The 18,620-nt window shown below is 38.7% G+C and overlaps 1 protein-coding gene across 7 annotated transcripts in view; it reads left to right on the top strand.

Moving 5' to 3' along the window:
* The window catches only part of APP (amyloid beta precursor protein), a 239,073-nt gene that overhangs the window by 144,344 nt on the left and 76,109 nt on the right, over positions 1-18,620 (top strand). For 2 of the 7 annotated variants that reach the window (XM_039858087.1, XM_039858086.1), the window contains exons 7-9: positions 1,425-1,592; positions 3,851-3,907; positions 15,426-15,559. In XM_039858087.1, the coding sequence (XP_039714021.1) occupies positions 1,425-1,592; positions 3,851-3,907; positions 15,426-15,559 (359 nt within the window). The remainder of the gene's footprint in view (positions 1-1,424; positions 1,593-3,850; positions 3,908-15,425; positions 15,560-18,620) is intronic. The other 5 variants (XM_039858089.1, XM_039858088.1, XM_039858092.1 and 2 more) reach the window with 3 other exon arrangements.

The raw sequence follows: 18,620 nt of genomic DNA, 5'->3' as shown, positions 1-18,620 counted from the left end.
CTCAATGAAAAACTCATCATAGCTTGGCAAGCGTGGACTTTCAAAGCAACAGAACTGAATGAAATGACTTTAAGGTGGGTGACATCGAACCTGATGCTTCTGGAGCCAGATATTCCCATCTGAAAATCACCCAAAGAGAGAGCCAGAATGATCTTAGATCTCTTCTGTTAACACCGAGCATTTCTCCAGCAGAGAGGTTAACACTCAGTGCTGGCTGCCCCTGTCACAATGGCAGCAGCTTCTGGGTTTGCCATCACCTCTTTGCCTTGGTTGTAAAGACCAATGAGTGGTGTGTATAGGGAAGTAAAATACTAGTTCTCATTTACATCGGCATTGTGGATCTTTGTCTTTGAGTAATTCATTGGGGTCAGTCTGTTGAATATTCCTAATTTGGAAGCTCTGGGTTTTGCATGGCTTTTATCTTTTAGAAGAAGGGTGCTTTCCCCTGGTGTGTTAATAAAACTAACAATAAGCTAGACATCTGTGGATACTAAGGCATTAGCCTACATAGGGCAGGGCACAAACCCAGCTGGAGAATAGTTTTACTTCTTACAAAAGTGAATGTACATGGGAGGTAGGTTTCTTATTCTAATCACGGTAAAATGGAATTAGACAGGTTACTACACTTTGGGTTAATCAGGGATTGTGAACCTGTTCTTGGGGAGGGTGGTAAAGCATGTTGACGGGTAAGATGTGTTTTAATGTAAAACAATACGTGGTATGTATTAACAAATTAGAGTTGGTTGACTCTGTTTTATTTTTGGGGACATTATTATCTAAAGGACAGATAAATATACAAATAAGATTGTTTTTCATTAGAGATAATTTAATCAACTTTAAGTCACATTCACAGATATTACATTACATAAAGCTTTCAAATAAAGACAGTCAGTGGACAGACTGGCTCTCTTTGAAAACTGGATCACATGTAAAATATTGTAATTATTTTATATTTCAAGTCAAAGCAATCACTTATTAAAGATAATTAGATATTTGTGAGTTAAGTTTTTTGCATCCTAACCAAACACAATCCTTTTACCTTTAAAATTAATTCAAAGTTATCTTAAAAGAAATGCTTATTTTTTTATAGTGAAGAAATGTTTTGATGTGCAGACACTTTGAGACATTTACTATTAATCTAAAGCAGCTAAAAGATCTGTTCACCTCTAGCTAGAATCCTTTTATTACTACCATGAGTTACACTCATGAAACCAGATGTGAATGCACTGCTTTGTTTCGAAGGTAATCCTAATGTCCTGCTAGTTCATTAAATTCCTCGGTGAGTGTTTGGCAGATGCTGCCTAATAAACCCAGCACGAGTCACACTGGGAAGACCGATGCGTTAGAAAAGTAAACGTGTGTACATGAACCGCGAGCCGGTACCTTTTCATGCTAAATGTGGTTCCCACATCTCCTCTGATTAGAGGTGTGCTCTGAACAAGCCGAGACGGGGCCATGCCGAGCCATGATCTCCCGCTGGTACTTTGATGTGACTGAAGGGAAGTGCGCCCCGTTCTTTTACGGCGGATGTGGCGGCAACCGAAACAACTTTGACACAGAGGAGTACTGCATGGCCGTGTGTGGCAGTGTCAGTAAGTGGACCTTCCTCAAGCCTGGCCACCTTTCATCTTTCTCGCCACTGACTATGCTCCCTGTAACAGATTGGTTTTCCTGATTCTTGGGGTTGGGTCTGTTGCTACCACTAACTGAATGTCTGTCAGCCTCTTTGATCGCCAGGCATCTCCTGCAGTATGTTCGATTGTGGGCACACGTCTCGTCTCTCTCTCTCTAGTAAAGCATGGCCTTTGGTGTGTTCTCTTACTAGCTGTGGTGCATATGACTTGCAGTCTCTGGGGACCTTAGAGTGCTTCCCTTTAAGCCCAGCTGGAGTTGCTCTTTTGTCTTCTGAGCTGTTTTCTGCAAATGTATACATATGTGTTTGTCCGTGTACATGTGTGTTCGAGTCCATGCTTGTGCACTACGTGTGCAAATAAGGGTTACCACTGGAAGCCAGGCTGATGAAGCTTCGGTTGCATGGATGGGTAAGGCATATTTGCTGTGATGAGAACCTTTACGTTATCTCATAACATGAGACTCTTTGGGTGGTGAGGGAATGTGACCGAATTGAACACACGCACTTCCAATGCCAGGGGTAGACCTGTCGCTGTGGCCCCTGAGCTCACACGTGGACAGTTGCAATGCCAAGTTTTCATGTTTTCTCTTGGAATTAGAGTCAACGTTGGAAATTTCCAGTGACAGAAGGCTCAGGGAATATAATTTTCAAAGCCTTTTCTCTTGAACTTGAAGCTTTTCATAAGTCTGAGAGAGGAACACATCAAGTCTGGGTGACTTAAATTTGAGTTGAAACTTTTTCCATGAAGGTAGTTCTCAGGAAGTAATACACCAGACATATGGGACTTTTGTTCTTCACAGTCTTCCACATGAAATTCCCAATTATACTTAATATTTGTTCATGAGTAGGAAGTTTTAACTATTCAGAAAATAATTATTCAACTTGATAAATTAAAGATTGAATTCAATAATTGTATATCTTTTTTGTTTTGTTTTGTTTGAGAGGGAGAGAGTCCTGCCTTTTCTCCCATGTTTTGTGAAGGTGACAGTCACCATTTCCTGCTTGGGATTCTTAGGCATTATATAAATGGTTCTCCAGTGGGATCATAGGATTAAGCTAACAACAACAGGACCTGCACCAACAAGACCAGCTGTTGTGAAGCCCAGTATCTCAGTGGAATCTGATGGAATAGTTCCTGTTGGTCTCTTTTGTAAGAGATGACTCCACTTCTGTCCTGTGTGAGAGCAGATGTAAGAACAGGCAACCACAAGGGCATCTGTCCTGGCTAGGATTGGATGATTGCACCTTCTAGCTCAAAAGACTCCTTTCTTCACTTTCAAACAAAGAAGTTAATTAGGTCAGGTAACAGGGAACACAATGGGGGATTCCGTTGCCTGGAGCCTCTGGAACAAAGGGCTTTTGTTAGTGATTATAACTGGTTTAGCTGCTGGGGGAGATTTTCTGGCGGATTTCCAGCTTTTTTCTCCCTTCCCCTTGAGGTGGATTTATTTTTTTGGAGTATAAATATGTATGTATATACTATATAAGAAAGAGGGTTTTTAAAACTTATCATCAGTGATGGATATGCCTCCAGAGTTAGAAATTGTCCCTCCCCAAAAAACCTTACGACAGCTCCTACGCACGCCCTCTTCATTTGGTCAGTTTGATTTGACTCAGACTGAGAGCAAGGAGCAGGTACCACAGGTCAGATGGAGCCTCTGGAAGTGCCCTGGATGGCACACATTTTCCTGAGGGATTTGCAAAAGGTAGGTGCTCCCGACAAGATGTGATGGATAAGGCAGGCAGTATTTAGTTTCAGGGGAAGCGGGTTACATAGTAATTTGTCAAGAAAGCAAATAGGAGAGGCTGAAGGTCAGCTAGAAAGGTGGTCAGATGAGTGGAAAGTAAAGCCTCAGCTGTAGTCGGAGCCGGTAGCTGGAGGCCGCCCTGTGAACAGGTGAAATGATGGAGATGCTGGGAAGGGTGGATCAATGGGAATTGGTGATGGGAGCATGGGAGCAAGAAATGCTTCACCAGGGGGCCTGTACTACCTCAGACAAAATATCCAGCATTCTGAGGTGTTATTGTGGAAGTATATTTATATCTTTACTTTGGTTCCACGCTGGGGCCAAAACCTAGGATATTTGTTTAGTTTTTGTTTTGAATTCAACGATTTTGTTTTTTTCTTTGGTCAGTGGAATTCTTTGAGTGAGTTTCAGTCATCATTCCCATGTTTCTGTTTTTGTTTTTAGTTATGTTCTTTTATTTTCTCCATAGTGTCCCAAAGTTTACTCAAGACTACCCAGGAACCTCTCCCCCAAGATCCTGTTAAACGTATGTTGTAATTTATTTCAGGGGAGGGGAGGTGGGGTGGAGGAGTACATTGCATGGCCGGATTGTAACTCCAGCATCATTGCCCTCTCTCTTTGCATGGTTCTGTTTCTTGAACACCTGTCTTTTAATAAGATGTTTATTTTCATTGCCTTACTCGTCGTCATGTCTAATTTTGCCGGAAAACTAGAGATGTCGAGCTAAGGGCATCAACTAAGTTGCTTCTATATCTAATATTTCTTTTCATTTAGGGTTCTGCAAAATGTCGTATATACAGCATTACTATTGTGTTTTATTTGGCATCCCTGTTTTATTTCCTAAAGCTGACAAGATGCCATGATTTAACAAGAGGCCATGTTTATAGACTTGTTCCCCAGAAAAATATTTAATTATGCATGCATTGTACTAACTCCAGGGAGTAATGTGTATGCACTGGCTTCAATTGTGTGTGTTTTAAGACAGCTGTTAAGCTTAAGAAGTGAAGAACTATCTCTTCTTCCTCTCCCTGAATGCACAACTAGCGGGACAGAGGTGCCAAATTTCTCTTTTTATCATTAAGAGATAGAGAAAGAGCTTCCTATTGAGAAATGTTCTCTCAACCTCCCTTACAATGCCTGTGCTTTGTGATGATTTCAATTGGTGTATCAGTCTTAGCTTGATTTAAAAACATGGTGTCAAAAATTACTCATTTTTATATTTGGATTATATCCAGAAATAGATTTATGTAGTATTAGGTTAGTGATAACATATACTGTCGATGCTTGTGGTTGCTAGGAGAAGGGACGTAATTTCAGATGTAGCATAGATATAATGAAAATTAGCATGTATTATCTGTATTCTAAAAAATTTAGTCTCAAAATGGATGAAACCAATTATCTTATTTTTAAGATAAATTATAGTTGGAGAATTGTGTAATTTACAAAAGATTTTATCATAGACCATAAAGTTTTTTAATGGCTTACATTAAATTTAAATCTATTCAAATTATGTATAACTTTTGAAGGCTGTGGTTGTTACTACCATAATAAACATTCCTATGATTATGAAAAAGCATTCTTTTTAAGAACATGGAAAGTATGGCAGGTGAGTAGACATATAGAGGAGTAGGAAAAATTGTAGATATTAGACTATAAGATTGATAATACATTGATCCACATCGTGTGTTGCATTTTACCAGGCATTCTCATGGATCGTTTACTTCTCCAAGGAATACTTTGTGGGCATTTTCCTCATTTCCTTTGCACACATGAGAAAATGAAACTTAAAGAGTTTAGTGCCTTATTTCCAGCCATCAGACATAGCAGGACCAGGTTTGAAATCTAGATAATACTGTGGCCGTGCTCCATAGTCCAAGTGGCCAAGTATTCGGTTCTGACATTGTTTTCTAGATTAGAAAAATTACACTTGAGGTTCAGAAGCACATTTTGAGAATACAGAAGCTGGTGGAAATAAGTGATTATTAAAAACGTATTTTCTAAATGCCATGAATATAGCACACATCTATAAATTAAAATGTCTTTCCCACCCTTTTACAAAACAACAATTATTTTTACTTTAGTTTGCCATTTTAGCATGTAAAACAATTGTTTTCTCACTTTTATTAATTAATGGAAATGAACGTCATCATTTCATAAACTTTTTTTCATGAAGTACTTGCGTCCTCAACTTTTCCAAACAGACATTGAAAAGCTTTTGTAATTTTCTCTTTCCCAGTGACTTTTCTCCGTCTGCAGGTAGTGTGTTTGGGATCCTGATACCTTTTCATTCTAGGAGAGTGAAGTGTGACTTTGGCAGTTAAATTTTCTTATCTATCTACAGAGACCGTTCAATCACTGCAAGTGAAGGGTTTTGCAGTGCTAGTACAAACAGACTAGGAAAGCATATAATTTCTGGTTATTTATAGCCTGTGCAGCTCTGCTGTCTTATTTATAGCAAAGCTGCACATTTGAATCGAAAAAGTCATGGTCATCTGGAGGTCAAATGCAGATAGCAGCCTGGAGTTGGAGAAAATGAGCCAGACTGGAGAGGTGAGCGGGCCCATTTGACCTGGCAGCTTGGGCTTACACTTGGCTCCTTCACCAACCGAGGGCTAATTGGAAGGTATCTTCTTTCCCAAAGATGGTTGTTTTTACAGGTTTCTTGGTCTGAGTTGCTTCTAGTGAAATGATAAATGTGAAATGAGAGCGAAAAGGCTTTTCAGTTAAACTGATTACAAGGTGGTTCATATGGAGAAATGTGTGATACTCTACATTCATAAACACAATAATTTTCCTTTCAAAACTTATTATAATTGGGCATTTTTAGATTTTGAATAGTCATAAAAACAGATTTTGAGCATTCCAATTTTAAGGGACACTGATTTATTTATTTATTTTTTATTTTGTTTTTACCAAAGATAGACATCTAAGCTATTGATAGAATGGATAGTGACATGAGGCTAAGGGCTTTCATTTTTGTCATAAACTTATGGATATCCCACTTGGGATAAAGAAGCTTGCAAAACCCGAGTCGTTCCTGATATTACTTTTGTGTCTGCCCGTTTGGTACAGTGCAAAAGTTTCACATTTGATCTGCCCAGTGCAAATTTTGTGAACAGTAACATTACTTACATTAATATTTATTAATCAGTTTACATTTCAAACAGAGAGTATGATTGGATTTTTCCCTAGTATTCGCCCCGTCAGATTGCATCTCAAAAGGTAAACAAACTGACTACTTCATGTCATTTCGTCTCAGGGAGCATCATGCTGATTTTTAGTCCACTGACTGCACCAAGGGGTCACACCAAAGAGAATGACAGATGACCCTTTTGGCTCTTTTCCTTGCAGTGACTTTTGGTGCAAACAGTATCTACGCCAAGGTCTCTCGGCCCTGATGCTATTGACATCTTGGGCCAGATAGTTCATTGCTGTGGAGGCTCTCCTGTACATGGAGGATGTTTATCAGCATCCCTGGCCTCTACCCACTAGACGCTGGTAGCACCACCCCAACTGTGATCATTAAAAATATATTTAAACTTTGACATTTGTGCCCTGCGGGGGACAAAATCACCCCCAGTTAAGAACCTCCAATCTAGACTGGTGGTGTGCCCACGTCTGATTCAGAGATAGAACTAGGCTGGTGTAAACAGGTCTGCTCTCCAGAGACTTGAAGGCATGTTAAAGTATTAGAATGTCTGAAGCCTCCAGTTCTCAACAGATGTTTATGAAATTGAATTTGTTAGACCATTGTCCTAGCTTTGGATATTTGCAGGTTAGGTAGAAGTTGCTGTTCTGACTGTAGTACTTTTGTTAGATGTCTCAGTTTTTCCACTCTTGCTAGAGAAGCAGGGACTAAACCAGCAAACCCTGGGTTGGAAATGCATGTTCACCATACACTACCTCATCCTCCTTTCTGTGTGTCATCCTTATTTCCCAGAATCCCAGCATATGCTAGAGAACGACCATCTGTAGAGATGACACAGAGCCTTGCCACACAGGTTACTCGGCGTGTGGGATAGATCTTGGGATCAAGTTTATGGCCATAGGGTCTCTGCCAGACGGGGGAAGAGGCAAAGAGTGATTTCTTCTCATATCCAAATGGCCCATGTATAAAAGAATATGTGAGTCTACTTCCAGAGACTGTGAGAAAAATTGGAACTTATCAAATCAGGCCAAACCAGCATCCCCAAGTTCTAAGGCTTCAGAAGCACACAGTTTGCAAACTGTAGATAACTCACTATGCAGCCTTTGAATGGCACGTGCCACCTTCGCCCCAGAGTTGTTTATCCTGTCATAACAACAAGGCCATTTCGTCTTTGGCCAGACTTGAACCATTGTTCTTAATCTATATATTGTTCTTAAGCTGTACTTATTCTTCCGATTGTGAAATAGCAACTATTAGATCACATTACCACATTCCCTAATGCTAATGGAACTGTGATGTTTTAATGAAACTGCCGATCAGTATTAAAAACAATTAAAAGCATCAAAAGATGTGGTGGCATATTAAATTACAGGTCCCATCAGTGCCAATGAATTCTGTTAGGTCGGCAAGTATGAGCAGCTTACATCTTTGGTATCCAGAACTGATTATTATATTTAAAAAAATGGCCTTTTCCTTCAAGCTGTCCTAGTAAAACCCTAGCATTGAAAATAATTGATCTGCTCAGCAAACCAGCATTTAAAATTTTTTTAAAAAAGTTTATTTACTCAGAACAGTAAAAAATGCTCATTATTGTGTTCTCTATTCTTTAGCTATTTCCAAAGAAAAGTAATTGAATAAAGGGTCCTCAAACTTTCCTGTAAAAGGCCAGACAGTATTTTAGGTTGTTGTAGGCCGTATGGTCTCTGTTGTAAGTACTCAGCTCGACAATTGTAGATTGAAAGCAGCCACAGATAATAGATAAATGAATAGATATGGCTGTGTCCAATGAAACATTATTTACAAAAAGAGCAGGCTAACCCCTGGTTTAATAAAGCTGTTTCTTTTGAGCCTAGGATGTGCTGGTGATGAGCTAGGTATTTTGAGGAACCACCAGCAAAGTAAACCAAATACCTTGCTTTTTATAACCTGGCGGTTTCATTGATGTGATGAGACTCAAGTATGTGGTGGAATTAAGGAACAATATAAAGCAAAATATACAAGTGTAGGGAAAGCTCGATGTGGAAGGCTGGAATAAAATGAAATTGTTTTTATCCTTAAGACCTCTCCATAGAGGTTAACAGTTTCATCTGGCTTTTCACTGCTACGATTGCTATGAAAGTGGACAATATTGAAGATTTTGACTTTTTAAACTCATCTTCTGAGTGTTAAGCAACTGTGACAGGTCATCCCTTTATGATCCACCATTAACGAAGTCGAAAATTACTTCCAACAAATTGAAAAAAAAAAAACACAATAACCGAAGGTTAAGAAATTCTAGATGCCAGTTATTATCACTTTTGCTTCACATATTTTTTAGATTGAGACTCAAGGGTGCTTTTAAATTTTGGTGCACGGTGTTAAATAGGATATAGATATTAATTAAAATAACATCAGCATTCATCCTTTCACACTCGTTTCACATATTTGAGAAAATTCTCATGTCAGTACATGTCCATAAGACATAAAAAAGAAATGTAGCTTGACTAGAGTAAACGCAGCATAGATTACATTTTTATTACCTTGCGTCTCCACAATGCATTGATGGTCTGCCAACTATGATTGCACTGGCTATAAAATAAGTGTGATGCACGAGCATGTCAGGGAGAAGTGCCTTTGTTCTTAATTTTTTTCTTTGGAGAGAGTCTGGTACCACATTTAAGGATCACGAACTTTTTTTTTCCACATTATAAATAGTTCCTCTAGCTCGGACTTGGTAGGGGTGATAAATATTTGAGTTTAGCATGTGTTAGGGATTTTGGCTATTTTGGAATTAGAGAAATGAAGCCTTTTTTTTTTTCCTTTTTCTTTTAAAGCTGAGGTGGCAGTCTGCAAAGCTCTGCCATGTTTTGAGATTAAATTTTCACATAAAATCCTTCTTTACAGGTTTATATTTCACCTGTATATAAATTATCCTCACTGCATATAAATTATCCTCACTGCCACATCTCATGTAAATCATAGCCATTTCAAGTGACAGTATTGCTAGCTCTGTATAAAATAGCATTTTCAGTGATAAGGCAGTGACTTATATAGGTTTTAATTTACTTTCATCTTCTGTTGTCAATGCTGTAGAAATAAATTGCCTTCCTGCTGACAAAAAGAGACTAATCAAATTTTCTCGTTAGAATCGAATGTTAGTAGATTGACTAAATGCCATTTATGGGCCCCTGTGAAGGAAAACATTTGCCCCGTAGTCTGATATAGGTGGTCACAGTTGTTACTATTTGAAGGTGGAGTTATTTCTTTTTTTTCTTCCTGAGCCCATTACGACTGTAAAATTATGTGTCACCCTAGAGGTTGAAGAAACAAACAAATATCAAAATGATTGGGGCAACTTTTTATGATGTCTCTGGTTTTTCCCCACATTCTTACTGTCTTTAGTATAAATGTGAAATAGAGTACCATGCAGCGATTATAAAATCAGAACTAAAAGGAGCATTTGGTGCCTGTACAGTTAAATTTGATGGTGTGTCTGATACAGAGGTCCTCCTAGTGGGCAAGGAGAATGGTTTCTACCGCATTCCGAAGTTACTATACCAGTTTTCACTCTGTTTTGAAGTAACTTCCCCTATAATCAAGTTTTCCCAGGGGAAACACAGGAACAGAAATGTTTCCTTGGCATTGTGTCCCTAAGGATGGTGGCGTATTTGGGGACAGGAACTTTGGGTACAACACCAGGGTTCATTAATAAGCTAGAAACAGATCTTTCCCCCACTTCCCCTCAAAACAATGGACCCCTGGCAGGTACACAGAAAGGACATTACAAGGTGATGTAGAAGTGTTGTGACCAGCCTTGACGCATCATTTTAAAACCTGAAATGAACCCTCACACACGTGAAAAGAGTACCTCCTTTAGTGTTTGCTCACCTATAGTTTAGGTGACAGTGTTTTATGGTTAGAGAGAGAAACAAATTTGATCCTTCCTGTGTGTGTATGGTGGGGGGGAAAGGGGGGAGGGTCCTTCCCCTTCCATGAGAACCCCTCATCACCTCCCTGCTGCCTTTCCAAGCCACGTCATCTTTATGTTTTACTCTTTAAAGATCTCCTCCCTTCCACTTTGTTCCTTAGCAGACAGAGTGATCCCATCACATTTTCCCCCTCAAAACAACCCACCTGGGCTCCTTACAGTCCTGACGGTGGCTTCAGGCCCTACATGACCTGCACCTGTTTCTGCCTCTCTCTTTGCTCTCTTGCTGCTTCAGCCCTGGCCACATTGACCTTGCTTGTCCTGGAATTTTCCAGACACACTCACCTCTTAGTGACTTTATGTTAGTTTCTTCTTCTGCCTGCCATGTTTTTCCAGCAGGTGACTGCCAAGCGGGGCTTGGCTTCTTGTGTAAATGTCACCTTCTCAGTTAGACCCAGCTTGGCCGCCTGCTTACCGCTGTGGTCTCCCCAATGCCCTTTCCCCCCACACCCCTGATTCTGCTCAGCCTTGCTCTATTTTTCTTTTCTCCATAATACAAATCGCATTTTAACAATGTGATTTTTTTTTTTGACGTGGTTGTTTCTCTCACTAGAACATAATTCTACAAGGACAAGGACCTTTGTTTGCTCATCGATTTCTCCCATTTGCCTCTCAGAGTAGAAGCGGCAATATTTGTTGAATGGAGGAATAAAGAACGAACAAGCACATTCAAGGCAGCACAGTCTGCATCTGAGGCACTGTCTCAGCTTCTTAGATACCTCTGACCTCCCAGGGTTGCAAAAAGAAAAAGGGATGAGGCTTATATCAAAGGCATTACTCATCCAGAAGGCCACCGAATTTTTGGAAGCAGAATATTTACCTTGAAGCAGTAACGTATTATAAATTAGAACTGTTTTTCTGTTGTATTTTTTTCATCTGATATTTCGTGTGGACACCCATGCTCGGTATTAAAAAGTATATATCGGTATTAAAAAGTATATACCATACTATACAAGGCTGTTCAGAGACTAAATTGATACGAAGGTCATTTGAAAGTTAAAAACACATGTATATGATGATGGGAGTGCTGCTTATGATTTGGCAGCTAGAGGTCAAGATTTACAGCTAAAGATCCTGAGTTTTAAGTCTAGTTTTCTGGGGAAAGGTGACTATACCCAGCAAGCTTGCTTGCAGAAGGTATGAATGAGCATGTTGGAGCAGGTGCCTGGGGCTAAAAGATTACACAGATTCAGGATCTGTGGGATCTTTCGTGTGACCCGTTTCATAATCCTGCTGCTGGACATTGGTTGGAGGTCATTTACCAGATAGCCCGCCAGGCAGGAACAGCTGTTTGATAGAAAATAGGCCAACAGATGACATAGCAAAGCATACTTTGGGCCAATTCTTGTTGTTCATTAACCAAAACAAACCCTTTCCAGTGCCCCAGACATGTCAATGGATTAGCCCTTTACTTCTCTAAATATTAACTTTATAGCTTTTTCATGGTTTACTTAATCTGAAATTCAGATTTATTTGTGTGCGTCTGGGCATATATGTTAAATCATAGTATTTCCCCTCTGTGCAGTATATGCAATAGGGTGATTTTTTCTTCTCCCCACATCTTAAATGAGAACACGTGTAAAGTGCCCAGCACAGTAGACACTAATGAATGGAGGCTTTATTATTTGGCCAGCTTGGAAATCTGAGCTCATATCACAGTACCTAAGTGATCTCAGAGGTGTCTGAACAGTATAAACTACTTTGTGGTAGTTTAAAAAAACAAAACAAAAATAAACCCTCCTAAGGCCAGTTTGTTTCCACTTTCTAAGTGGTTAAAGTAAGCAGTGTTTTAAGCGAACTGTGAGACACAGCGCCCTGTTCCTATGTCCCCTGGATATTCCTCGAGCCTCTTCTTTTCCAAAAGGAAGCACCTTGAAAGGGAAGAGACAGACTTTCCTGCCCCTGTCACCATTCTTGTTACTATGTCTCTGGCCTACCACGGACTTTAGCACAGAATAGCACCCAGTCCTGGTATGACAGTGTCCTTTGGGATGTAGGAATATTAGAGAAATAGAAGATGAGCTCTCAGTAAAAACTCCTCTTTAAAATATTGTCCCCTTCTTCTTCACCAGCTGCAGGGTAGTGATAATGAATTACTAAATTCATTTAAAAATAGCAAGATGTATCATCATTCTTCCCTCCTTGACTGGACAGAGCTCTGGTTTGCTGGTTGGTGTGAATATAGGAAAATTTCACTCACACTAATCGAGATGGAGTGTTAGCATGAGTGATTAAAAGTTTGAATTAAAAATTAAGAGACAGGTTCTCTTAAAGTCCTCAGCTGGTGGAAGTAACAGGCCACTAACGAGGATTTGCTTGAAGAGAAATTATTTCTTGATTCAATGTAATAAAAATGTAACACAGTCTTTGTATTTAGTTCTATGTGCCTAAAAAAGGTTTAATATTTGAAATAGTCTTAATCTTGTTAAATGTACCTCACACGCTCATCTCTATATTATTCTTTTAGTCTTTATATTGTAAAACATATTTCAACTTAGGCTGCTGAGATTACAGGCTAATGAGACTCACATTTTAGTGTTTACCTCCTGTCCATAACAATAGTAGACAATATCGGCAAACCGAGCTGGAGAACCTTTCTACTTATATAGCAACTTTTATAATGCCACTTTTCCTAACAGGGTGTCATGATGTGGTTAGGAGCTTATAGCCGGTGGCTCTCCTGTCAGGGAATATAACCCCAAACATTTTTACACTTTTCATTTATTCAAAATGTAAAATATAGTTTGCCTAATTTTCTCATTATACCAGATTATACTATGCCAAAAGAACTTTAACTTGCTCTCATTTGAGCTGTACCAGTAATGATGAGAAAATGATTAAAACCATGGGAACCAAATTTAAATGCTAACTACCATTTCCATTTCAAGTTGGGAAATGATTAATTTAAAAATATTTGCAAAGCGATTGGCTTAAGCTTATGCAGAAAAACATTTATCTTTGATTTTTTATTTTTTTACAAAAAGGATTTTTAATTATTTTTCGGTCTTAATCAAGGACTCATTTTCAATAACATCAGCCTTTTATGCAGATTATACTGAAGATTTTTTAGAAAAATCCATATTTTTCTGTAGCTGGTACTTCATGATCCTGTGTATTATTTACCTTCAGTGGATTTGAAATCAAAGCAGCTCATTTTTCTATGGTTAGCATGAGCTCTAAGATTAGAACTAGGGTGTAATAAGCAAAGGAGGGAGGAAGGGCCCTAACACGAATGAGCGCCCGTGTGCCACCCTCTCTGCAGGGTGATGAATGCATGGTATGGCATCTCATTTTCCCAGCATTCCTGGTTCAGTGGCGTGATAGATGAGGAAACTAGAACACAGGGTACTCGAGTTCCTTGCCCTGGGTGCGAGTCTAAGACTGAAATCAAGACGCGCCCTTTATAGCAAAGCTCCCGATCTTCCCTTCTTCTCCCTTTTGCCACTGAAATACTCTCACTACGTCTACTACACAGAAGCTGGGGGCAGATGTCTTTTCAATATGTCTGCCCTGTGCCATTCCCAGACAAATCGACTCAAAATCCCCTGATGCTTGGGTTCACAGTGTCTAGAAAAAGATGCCAGAAATATGCCCCACCTCCTTCCCGAAGTAACATCTGGATAGACATCTAAACTGCTTTTTTTTTTTTTAAATCATTATTAAACAGTGATCGAAGTAGAAGGAAAGAAATCAGAATGAATGTTTCTCTTTAAAATTAAGGATCATATTTAATTATGTAACAAAAAAGCCTCTGGTTTTGGTTCAAATCTCGGGGCCACTGGATTATTAACATTCCAGTTGCTTTCTTGAAGACATTTATCTTAGAGTTTAGTTTCAAAATGACGTAGCCGTAAATTCTTGTCATTCAAGTCCTCTTTGGGATATTGTATCTCAAATATAATTTGAGAAGATTAGTAAAGGGGAATACTTAGAACACTGGTGATATTTGAATTATCTTTTGAATAAAACACGAAAATTGATTTGACCTGAGAACATAGTGCAAACATCTAATTTCACTTTTTTTTGGCTGACATAGTTCTTTAAATCAAAATCTTTTTTTTCTTTTCATTTTTTTTTTAAATAAGCTCATAAATGCTCTGAATTCTCACTAGTCATTACCAATCTTCTAGAAAACTGTGTAGGCATTATAATTGACTCAGCTCCTAAGTTAAGACATTTTTGTTTTATAGTACACTCAATTTTATGGGTATTTATGTTTCCACATAATATAATAGTGTATGTTGAAATTCAGTAATATTGCTCACCAGTATTAGTGGAATTCAAAATCAAAATCACTTTCTTCTTGACAACTAGTTTAATGGATCAGTTGACTATTGCCAAATTTGTGAATGTAGAAATGTCCTTCTGATTTCAAAAATGCATTTATTGACGTTTATGAGTGTTTTGGTAATGTTTCAAATATTTTCTCATAAAAGATGGCTTTGTAATCAAATCCTACACTAAAATACATAGTGTCGTATTTACCTTTACTCTGAGATGTAGTTATTCTGCTTTGGGCTAATTTTGCGATTTCTTTGGTTTCTGTAGGAATTTTAAGGTGTGGTATTGATGATACCATCATGTAGTTTTAAGATTACAAAGGTTAATCTAGCAAAGCATAGGGATTTGGGACCATATGTCTATATTAAATACCGTCTTTATACCTGCTCATTTTGCAAATAATTTTAAATATAATACTGTAATCACGAAATGAACTGTTTTCAAGATTTTCCTTCGCCCTGTACTTGAAAGAGTTGAAACCCATTTTTACTGTGCTACAAACTGTCTCATGATATTCTCTTAAATAGCATTAACATCTTATGTGTGCTTCTTTACTAAATTCTTTGTTCTGGAATAAACAGAAGTATGGTTTTCTTTGAAACGATTGGATATTTTGTTTCTCAAACCTCTTTCCCTTCTACTTTATAGTTCCTACAACAGCAGCCAGCACCCCTGATGCTGTTGACAAGTACCTCGAGACCCCTGGAGATGAGAATGAACATGCCCATTTCCAAAAGGCCAAAGAGAGGCTGGAGGCCAAGCACCGAGAGAGAATGTCCCAGGTAAATGTGACTCTTCCATCTTCAGCCCTACTTCTGCCTCAGAGTCTCTGCAGGGGTCAGATGGCAGATGAATGTCTATGGGTGGGTGAGAGTCTTTAATTTTATCCTTAAAGGCATAGAGTCTTAATTTTAAATGTTTGCTGTAGGGTGCTGATTTGGGGTATTTTTGCATCATCCTTGAACATGCCAGCTAAGAAGGATCGACATATAATAAATATATTGGGATTTTGTATACACAAATTCAATTATGTCTACAAAATTCTCAGTGGTTTTACTACTCTGTATATGTAGTACCTATTACCATCATGTTGACAATTAAAATCCCTTAAAATGTTATTTAGGAAAAACGAAGAATATTACATTAAATACCTGGTTATTATAACTTTGAACCTCTTAGTTCTTACAAAGCTAATTTATAGGACTATAGAAACTTAAAACTAAAGTGGACCATAATGATCATTTCATCTAGTCCCAGACATGACAGATAATGTAACAGAAGTTCAGGAGAGTGGTTTCTCTAGAACAAAGCAACATAAGTAACACAGAGGGGTTGAGAACCCAAGCCTTTCTTGCTCCTTGCGCAGTGCTCTCTATTCGCTACATTGTACTGCAAACCCTATTTTTTTAGCAGATTTTTTGTGAAACAAATTGAAAAATAACTTGTGTCCAAAACATGACTAATTTGTATGTAATAATGTCAATTACAGTTTATACAAGCTATACCCGCTCCCAGGTGCTGGATGTTGTATTAGTGTTAGATAATCTTGAGAATTTTAGCCTTTTCTCAGATTCTTCCATCATTCATTCATTCTTTCATTCATTCTTATTTACAAGTTACTGTTCTAACGTGCAGTCTATTCAATTACAAGCGAACATAAAAAAATAATGTGAAAAGTCAGATTTAAGGAAAATAAATGAGTGAATGCTGAAAGATCTTAGGTTGAAGTCAATCATTTTTCTGGTGTTAGTATTTTCTGATAAATATCAGGTGTGAGAGATTTTTGTCATATTTGGCACAAACACTTAAAAAGTCTTGTTATAAACATGAAACAAGATTGATGAACTAGTCTGTTATATGTCTTTTAAGATCATGACAAATTATTAGTAGACTACTATCATTAGTAATCATGCCTTTTTATTTTCTGTGTAGTCTGATGATTTAACATCTCAAGTCTTACTAACCCCAGGAAGACTGCCCCTCCCAGGGTTAGCCAATTCCTAGAGGTGACAAATGACCGGCCTGCAAGGACGTCTTTCATACACAAACCAGCCACTCCTAATCAATACCCCCAACTACTTTCTTTCATCTAGCTCTTCCACTCCAGGCTGCTGTCCACTGCACACCCCAAGGCCAGGTACCAGACAACTAGGGACAGCTCCTATGCCCCAGACCCACCCACATTATCCGAGCGAGCCGACCCGAAACCCGCTTAGCCTGCTTTCCCAGCTTTGCCCATTCCTTCCCCTGAAATCACGTTTTCCCCACACTCGCTGCCTCCTCACCAACTCTGCTGCTTCTCCATGTGCTGCCTCTTGGGAGCTGTGAGCAGCAAGCTATCTTTTTTTTTCTTTAATTTTTATTAAAACATAGTTAACATATAATAATTATATTAGTTTTAGGTATACACCATAGTCATTCAACATTTATATACCTAAAGAAGTGATCACCATGATAAGTCAGCAACCATCTGACACCATACCACGCTACCACAATATTGACCACATTCCCTGACCTATTTGTTTTATACCTGGAAATTCAAACCTCTTATTCCCTTTCACCTTTTTTTCTCCCCTTTTTTGATTTTTCAATTACAATTGGCATTCAGTATTATTGTAGATTAGTTTCAGGTGTACGGCGTATTGGTTAGACATTTACACAATTTATGAAGTCATCCCTCTGACTAGTCTAGTACCCACCTGGCACCATGCATAGTTATTACCACAGTATTGACTAGATTCTCTGTGCTTTGCTTTACATCCCGTGACTATTTCGTAACTACCAGTTGGTACTGCTTAATTCCTTCCGCTTTTCCACCCGCCCGCCAACCCCCCTCCCATCTGACGACCATCAGTCTGTTCCCTGCGTTTTCGATTCTGTTTCTGTTTTATTTTATTTTTTAGAATCCACATATAAGTGAGATCATGTGGTATTTGTGTTTTCTCTGTCTGACTTATTTCACTTAGCAGCATACTTCCCTCCACATCCATCCATGTCGTCGCAAACTATCTTTTCAGTGATGGTTGTCTCCTCATCTGTTGGCCTCACCATACCTTCATAATAGACCCTATATTTTAAAACATAGAACTGCTAATGTATCTAGAAAGGCACAACACGATTCCTTTTTTATGTAAATGGAAGTGACCACAATACTTGGAACTACTTAGGAATAATGATGTTAAGGAAAAAATAAAAACTAATTATCTTTGGGCTCTGGAATATAATGTACAGTTCTAGTTATTGCCCGTGATGAAAACTTAAAAGTGAGTTGAACTAGAAAGCTAGCTAGGGAGGAATAGTGAGATTTCACCTGAAGCCAATTCTCTTGAAAAATAGGATTTTCCTTTAGGAAAGAAACAAGCTGATCACTGTTTTAAAAACGCATAGGATGACCATGAGTCATACTTATTGCCACTGAGATGACATCCTCTAAAACTTAAATTCTGTCTCATTTCTTGTTTCTGAAACTTTCAGAGGCTTCCCACTGCTCTCAAAATCTGTATCTGGGACAGTGAAGTCCCCAAAAGAGAACAATAACAAGAATAAATACTGAATGCTCAGCTTTGCGTTTCTAGTGCCTCCCCCCACATCCCAACTTCCTACACCCTAACTCCAGTTTTCCTGCTTCCTCTTTACCTCAGCTGCTCTCATTATCATGCTGGCAGGATGAACTGCTCTTCTGGTCTGGCCTCTCTGCTCAGCTCATCTCGGGTTTCCCACCGCTCGAAGCACTGACTTCTAGAAATGCCCTTCCGTTCTTCCTCGCGTTGGCAGATCTCACCCATTCCTTCTACCCCACGTAGTCCTCAGAATGGGACAAGCAGCCAGTGCTCTTACTTTTCA

This window comes from Pteropus medius, unplaced genomic scaffold (genome assembly GCF_902729225.1).
Source record: "Pteropus medius unplaced genomic scaffold, Ma_sr-lr_union100, whole genome shotgun sequence".
Lineage (NCBI taxonomy): Eukaryota > Metazoa > Chordata > Mammalia > Chiroptera > Pteropodidae > Pteropus > Pteropus medius.
The sequence above is the reverse complement of the archived record's forward strand: the minus strand, read 5'-3'. Positions and strand labels throughout refer to the sequence as shown.